General features: G+C 40.2%; 1 protein-coding gene across 1 annotated transcript in view; it reads left to right on the top strand.

Moving 5' to 3' along the window:
* The window catches only part of LOC101856359 (cilia- and flagella-associated protein 52), a gene marked incomplete at its 3' end in the record, with an annotated part of 13,941 nt that overhangs the window by 3,973 nt on the left and 1,701 nt on the right, over nucleotides 1–8,267 (top strand). Inside the window, 5 exon segments of the mRNA XM_013085250.1 lie at nucleotides 1,483–1,678; nucleotides 1,989–2,095; nucleotides 4,111–4,215; nucleotides 4,896–5,121; nucleotides 7,957–8,132. Of these exon segments, the coding sequence (XP_012940704.1) occupies nucleotides 1,483–1,678; nucleotides 1,989–2,095; nucleotides 4,111–4,215; nucleotides 4,896–5,121; nucleotides 7,957–8,132 (810 nt within the window).

Below are 8,267 nucleotides of genomic sequence, written 5' to 3'. Positions count from 1 at the left end.
TCTCTCTCTCTCTCTCTCTCTCTCTCTCTCCTTTGTCTGTCTGTCTGTCTATCACTCTGTCTGTCAGTCTGTCTGTCTGTCTGTATGTCAATCTATCTATCTCTCTATAGTGTAACTAGCATTCAATGAAGTCGTCGGGCCTGGTCTTTAATTTCTTTGAATCCGAGTATTCGTTATTAAAAATATGGGGTTTCTGTGTAGAAAATTACAGGCATCGAGCAAGTAATGAATAATGTATTCGATTTTCTCAATCAAAGGCAGTTTGCTTTCGAGTTAGAGGCATTTTTTTTTTCTTTGATATCAAAGAATTGCTGGAAAATTCCCTGAAAATACACTGAAGTCTACAAAAGCACACACTGAGCAAAAGGGTCGGTTTGTTCAAATACTTGCCTGTGCCATCTATCATCAGCTATAACCAAAGAGTCTACATAACAAGAGGGTTCACTTCTCTCTTTGAGCCAATTAAGAAAATGTCCTCAAAATTCGGTGGCGCCCTCTACGCAAATGCGCCCCCTTTGCGAACAGAGTTACCCTACTTGTGTGGAAAGAAAAGCAAAGTGAAACTAACAAGTTTTTGAATAAATAAGAATTCAAATTTCGGAAGAACGCTTTTAAAAAAAAAAAACCTCTTTCCGAGGAGGAGGCGACTGTTTTCTTCGTTTAATTGGACTTAAGAATGAGAGGCGAGAGGTCATTTTTTTTTAAAAAGCATCTTAAACTCCGCACTGAACAAACCGAAACGACTGATGAACAGCAGTTGATCTGTTCACACAAGGGGGTTCTATTCCTATTCTTCTTCTAGAGAAACTTCAAAACAAAGACAACAGCGCCATCTGAGCCATTGCGCCGACTTCCGAAGACACTTTTTTGGCTGGGTGAAACATCTTGTTATGTACCATCTTTGCTGTAACGTACTGTTTGCCAAACAAGTTACGTTGCTGTGTAGAGCCTAGCATACGGCAACGTTTAATTCCACAGTCCAGTGAATAATTCAATATGTAGATCTATGCTATGTCAAGATACGTTTATCTCTGTAATATTGATCAGTATTGTGTCCCGTTTACTTTTCTACTGACGTTCAACGCTCAGATCGCTTTTACCCCCTACTCCCATTCCCCCCAGACACACAGTCACACGTGTACTGGCCTCCCATCAGACCCCGACAGGCGATAAGACATGGGTGCGTGATTACAACCTCTGTGTTGGTATAAAAGGAGGTTGCTGATTGGTCTGATAAAGCAGTTCACCTTGCAAGGGACTTTGTTGAATCCGAGCTGGTTGATTTATGTGTTCGTTAGACCCAAATTATTTTTTATTGATTTTTATAAATAAAATAAAACGAGGAATCCTGCTCCTTTCGTTGAATCCGAGTTTTCGTAGAATTCGAGTTCTTTGAAACCGAGTTCCACTTTATCTATCTATCTATCTATCTATCTATCTATCTATCTATCTATCTATCTATCTATCCATCTACCCCACAAGGTCAAGGTACAAGCCATCAGTTTCCTCAAGAGCTCCCACATTTTCGTCTCTCTGGGCGTGGACGAGGACGGTCACTTGACGGTGTGGGGAGTGGGGCAAAGACAGCCACTGACCAATCAGCTGGCTCAGCCGCAGAGAGCGACCGCCCCGCGCTGTCTCGCCGCCTCCAAGAGAAACGGGGACAAGTTTATCACAGGTCAGCATTTGAATAATAATAAGGATGATGATAATAATAATAAGACAAAAATTATAATGATAATAATAACCATCATCATAATAAATAGAAATAGTGATAATAACTATAATAATAATAATAATACTAATAATAATAATAAAAATAAAAATAATAATAATAATAATTATAATAATAATTATAATAAAACAACAACAACAACAACAATAACAACAACATCACCCCCACCACCACCACCACCACCACCAACAACAACAACAACAACAACAATAGCAACAACGTTGCTGTACAACTATGATGATTTCCCTTCCAGCTGGCAGAGGACACGGGCGGCTGTGGACTTTGTCTAGCGAAGGGAGGGAACTCGCCTTTACGGAGCTCCGCTTCGGGCCCTTAGGTCGTGACGTCACCTGTGTGGAGGTAACGTTCTGAACCCTTTTATTGTAGGCCTAAATCATCGCCCTCCTTCCTTCATCATTGTCCTATAGGCCTACCAGGATACGAGATTTTTAGGATTGAAACAAAACAAAAAACAAAACTGGATGGGGGTGAGGTGAGGAGGGGGAGGGGGGCGGAGACAAACAAGTAAATACCACAAAAATTAATGGAGAAAAAGACTTATTTCGCTCAGGATACTATAATCATGTGAAGCATCATGGTGGAATCAGGCTCTCGTCAATATTTGGGCATGTAGAGTTATTGGTATCAACTTAAACCTTGTTCACTTTTCTTTATTAGCATGAAAATAATATCCATATACTTATCTTGAATACAGGTCGAGATATTTGCGAAAGAAGGAGGTGGGGTCACTTGTTTTCAGAGGTAAAATAAGTGAGAAAATGGCTGCTAAAGATTAGTTATTTCCTAAGCTTAAGAGTCCGTGGTAACTGAAAATTTAAATTTTTTGGTTCCTTTAATCAACGTTTTTCAGAAACATCCACACAGAAATGAGTTCTTTAATGGGCATGAAAGGTGTTGAGCCAAAAAAAAAATTGATAAAAATTTACAAACCTAACTGGAAAAAATGCAAATTTCTCCACTTTGAGATTATTTTGACGAGAGCCTGATTCCACCACGCTGCCTCACATAATATTATTATTAATGCAAAATATGTATGATTTGTCTAAAGAACAAGAGCAAAAAACAAGAACGAGAACAGGAACGAAGACAACGAAGAGTGCTTCGGTGGAGCAGAATATTATTCCTAAGCAAAATTCAACAGTGGATTAATGATGTGTGGCTTCTACTACAGCCCAGTTTTTTTTTTTTTTGTTTCGTTTTTTGTTTGTTTGTTTGTTTGGGGTTTTTTTTTTGGAAAGGCGCTGGGGTGTGGGGGGTGTTCGTTTTTGTTAGGAAAAATGAGAGGTGGGGGGGGGGGGGGAGGCAAAAATATTTTAAAACTAGCTGGGCAACCTTTCGATGAAAGGAATGATCAGTGCATTAACATCAGCTGAAAGTCAGTGGCCTAATATTTGTACATTGTACTAGAATAGAGCGTTATATCTTGAGAGATGCAAAGAATTAGAAGGTCTAGATCTATACTCTCAAAACAAAATGTGCCTCGCGAAATATCACTTCCGGCACTTCCGTTGTGAAGGACGGCTACGCAGATTTGTTTCGTTTCTCAGTGGAATAATCACAAAGGCCAAAGAAGAAAGGAAACTTTTTGTCAAGTTAATTTGTCTAAATTCAGGAAATGAACAAATCACAAATCGGGCTCCGTCGTGGGGACTTATCTATGTTTTTGCAGGTACTTGCCAATTTTCAACACTGTAGCTGCCGTATATTTATGAGAAAAGTAACACATATGTGCTTCCAAGTTGCCAAAGCTACAGTTGAACTCAGGCTACTTTCCCGGCCACCTGTATAAGACAATCACCTGTATAAACGGCCACTTCCCATCCCTTCCTCCCTTTACAATAAAACGACACTATGCAAGACGACCACCTGTCTAATACGGCTACTTTTCTTATCGATAATAACTGGGTGTCTTATACAGGTTCGACGGTACTATAATTTACAAATGTGAGGTAGGGTGGTGGAATCAGGCTCTCGTCAATTTTTGGGCATGTAGAGTTACTGGTATCATCTTAAAGTTTATTCACTTGTCTTTATTTGGATAAAAAAAAGTATTCATTTATCTTGAATACAAGTCGATATATTTGCGAAAGAAGGAGGTGGGGGTCACCTGTTTTCAGAGGCAAAATTAGTGAGAAAATGGCCGCCAAAGATTTGTTATTTCCTTAGCTTCCGAGTACGTGGTAACTGAAAATTTACATTTTTGTGCCTTTAATTAACGCTTTTCAGAAAAATCCAAACAGAAATGAGTTCTTAAATGGGCAGGAAACGTATTGAGCCAAAGAACAAAATTTTGATTATTTTGACGAGCGCCTGATTCCACCACGCTGCCTCACAAATGTTTCTCTATGTTTCAGGTGGCCGACTATGACAGTACTGAGCACCAGATGGCGTTTTTGGGAAACACAGGCGGAGATATCCTCCTAGTAGTCAACATGACTAACGGGACAATGCAGGCTTGTGTGAGGGGCTATGTGTGTGTATGTGTGTGTGTGTGTGTGTGTGTGTGTTTATATATTTGTGTGTGTGAGTGTGTGTGTGTGTTTGTATGTGTGTGCGTTTGTATGTGAGTGTGTGTGTGTGTGTTTGTGTGTGTGTGTGTGTGTGTGTGTGTGTGTTTATTTGTGTAGTTGTGTGTCGTCACTGTGTGTGTGAATGTACGTGTGTGTATTTTGTCTGTGTTCTTGTGTGTGTGTGTGTGTGTGTGTGTGTGTGCGCGCGCGCGCGTGTGAGCGTGCATGTTCGGGCGCGCGTGTGTATGCGTGTGAGTTTATTTGTGTTTTTGCTTTTATATGGTAAATACCTGTCGTCAGTTAGTGTGTGTCTGTGCGTCTTTTCTACATGTAACTTCACAATTGGGACATAATACTCGAATATCAAATGATAAGTATTTTCGAAAAAAAACTCTCAGTTTTTATTTTGGTAAGGTGTGTGTTGGGGGAGGGGGGGGGGGAGAAACTGGTTGTTATGGTTTTGGGCAAGAGTTTGTTTATCGCTCTAACGACATATGAATAAATATTTTGGAACGCAGACACTGTCTTGTCCGCTGGGCATGGTACTTATTTCAATTTAAAATGAGACAATATTTGTTTGTTCGTTTGTTTGTTTTGCGTTGTAGTTTTCAATTGCCTTCATCCTGCAGGTGCCAAAAAAACCCGTCCCATCCGGCATTACGAGCATTACTTACCTCCGGATGCTCGACGCCTCGACCTTTAACCTTTTAGTGGGTACGGGCAACGGTAAGGTCATGAACTACGACGTGGCCTTGACCTACGAGAAGGGCAACAAGGTCAAGGGCACTGCCAGGCTGGCCAAAGACACGAACGTCTGGTCGGATGAGCGGGAGCAGCGCGCTGTTACTTCAATTGGTGAGTTTTTGTTTCGTTTTGTTTGTTGTTTTGTTGTTTTTGTTTTTGTTTAGGGGATTTTTTTTAAGGTTGTGTTTTGCGGCGGTCCCAACTGCATATTAATAAGGTCATATAAGCAGGCAGATCACATTAAACTTTTTAGATTGTAGGACATTTTGAATTTTGCCCTGGTAGCGGGTGAAGCCTACTTTTATCGAGTCTATGACCACCAAGGGATCTTTAACGTGCTCAACTTGCACAGGGGACATCAGAGCTTTTTAAATCCTTGTCCAAGAAGGATAAGTATAGATCTTTCCTACCTTAAGAACAAGGGTGTGACCTGATAAAGAGCAGTATGAAGGAGCCGAGGAGTTGCAGTAGAAAGGCTACAGAAAGAGTTAGGAGCTAAGAGGAGAGGATGAGGAGGTGAGAATGGTGGGGACAGAGAGTGGATGAGAAAGCAGACGGCAGAACAAAGTTAGAGAGCAGGAAAGGATAAAAACTTTAGAGTACAATGTTTGTCTGCTGCTGTCCGGATTCGATCCCACGACCTATGTCGTTTTTGCTTTTTTTAAAGGTTAAGAATAGTTTCATTTGCAACATGAATTAATCGCTTAGCACAAGACTCAGCTATGCACCTTTTTTTCTTCTTTTTTGTTTGTTTTAGATTTAGTGAGAGTTTCATTTATTACAGCATAAATCAAATTTAGTGGAAGTTGAATTTATTGCAACATAAATTGACTGGTTACTGTAAAACTACTATACGCCATTTTGACGTAAAGTAAGACTTATACAAGTAATAATCCATCGTACTCCACATTTAGGGTTGGTGAGAGTTTCAGTTTCATTTATTATGTTTCTTAAAAGGATATCCATTATTTTGTTTCAAAATGGTTCAGCCACCTGTTACGCATGTCACCTAGCTAGCCAGCCTCGAGAGCCTTTAACATCAAGTATTCAGAAAAAGGTAGACCATTCAAAAGATGGATTGAAGGAGTCAAAGAAACCCGGGAAGTTATAATATCCCAATTGAAATCGTTACAGAGCTGACCTACCATAGAAAACAGCATCTCCCGTTAAGGCTAAAATGGCAACAGAGGATGAAAAATCATATTCTAATAGCAGATACTTTCAATGAGCAGTCGAAATAGGTCATATAACTGCCGAAGATTGTAGCCTACATGTTGCCAGAGAGTTGTAAACAGAGACACGAAGGGGGAAAGATAAAAATGATAGATGTTTGGTAAGGAAAAAGGGGCAAACCACACCACTACACCCGCCAAACAAAAACTTTAGAACTTAGTAACAGAATAAACGATGACGTTAAAAAGATAATGACCCAATGATCATTTTCATACGTGGATCCAAATCAATTACTGTTTCCGTCTTTTTTTCTTCTTTTTTTTTCACCTTTCTTTTAAAAAGAAGTGCGAATTAACATCGTTGAATACTCTACCCTAAAATTATAAAGTTCTATCTGCTCACGTACCTAGTTTTGAGTAACATGTAAAGCTTTTTCGAATGCAAATCTTTGAATATCTTGATAAAGACTCGGAATAATCTTACCGTTTTGATAAAGTAGATAGCACATTGGGTTTCTGACCTCATGGTCTTAGTAACTCAAAACAGCCAACAATGTCATATAGAACTTCGTAATAATAAAGTAGCCAACCAGTACATTATCTCAGGGGCATGTCAGGGGCGGCTCGAAGGGCTAAACAGTTGGCGTGCACAATTAAGTTAAGCTATCGCAGACTAAAAATAGTCAAGGGCATAGTAAATGAGACGGTGTAAGCCTATAATGTTAGGATCTTTGGGTTGGTGAGGGAGGACCTCGTGCGTTTATGTTCTTTCTTTCCACTTGTCACCTTGATTCCAAGAACTAAATTTGTTTGTTAGCTAAACATCAATTTCGTTCCCCCTGCATTAGAACTGAACTCTCAAGTAATAACTTTCACTACGCCACTACAAAACCATTTAAAGGCACAACTCACAGGACTGTAACTTAGATATTTCACGTTCACCGCCCTCAGATTCACGATCACAGAGTCACTTAAAACAGTGGCAAGACAGTGAACCAATCACAATTCACTTGAGCACTCCGATGGATTGCTCCGGGGCTCACAAATTTTTGGCATAGAATAGAGTACAGACTACCATGTTTATTTTTAGACTGCCTACTGTAAGCTGTGAGCTGTGTTTCGGCACTATTCGGCAGGAGCACATTTGAAATGTGCCGTCTTATTGATATTAATGTACCGCCAAACTCGCCTCGAGTGTCGTCATCGTATGGGTTATTCCAAAGAAGGATTTATAGGTAAGGTTACCACTCTCGAGTATCCTATTACTATTATGTATAGTTAAAGCGCACGGACTTTAGCATAATAGAGTAGATGTTTTACGGCGCTATATACACAGAAATGATAGCGGGGGCCTTGTTTTGATATAACTAACATTTGGCTTGTGTTTGTTTCTGGCTTCTTGTATTTTACTATTGTTGGTGCTTTACGTAAAAGAACATTTAAAAACATTGGGCAGCACTGCACACACGTACTCTATGGACGAACCGCGCCTGATTCTAATGGGGAGACGACAGGGTAAAAAACGACTGCAATCACAACCTGAAAGTAGTGAGGCTACCAATTTTGAACACTTGTTGGCTCATAACTGTATTTCTGTTCAGCTGTTGGTTGATTATTGTTGTTAGATTCCCCATTCAAAAACACTTAACAATAAACCACAAGTCAAACAAATATGAAGTTAGGAGTTAGCAGCTTTTAAAATTGGCACCCTCACAATTAATTTTCAGTTTGCGACTACAGTCGTTTTCCCCCTGTGCTCTTCGTGTATTTTCAGCCAAATTAGGCGTCGGCAACACCTTCTACGTGGGCACCGAGAGTTGCCAGATGTACGTGTTCAACCTGTACCGCTGGTCGGCACAGCTCATCCGGACGTGCTGCCTCTCGCCTGTCCTGACCTTGACCTTCGCTAGAGGGACAGACGATTTGTTGGTTACTGGGGAGTTCAGTCAGGTCTTTATACATATATAATTATGTCACCCCACCCCTACACACAGACACACACACACACACATACACACACATACACACACTCACACACACACTCACCAAAAGAGAACTTTATTAAAAAATCGCAACAGAATCAAA

This window comes from Aplysia californica, unplaced genomic scaffold, assembly GCF_000002075.1.
Source record: "Aplysia californica isolate F4 #8 unplaced genomic scaffold, AplCal3.0 scaffold00359, whole genome shotgun sequence".
NCBI classification, from domain to species: Eukaryota; Metazoa; Mollusca; class Gastropoda; order Aplysiida; family Aplysiidae; genus Aplysia; species Aplysia californica.
Note: the sequence above shows the minus strand (reverse complement) of the source record. Positions and strands in the feature narration are given on the sequence as shown.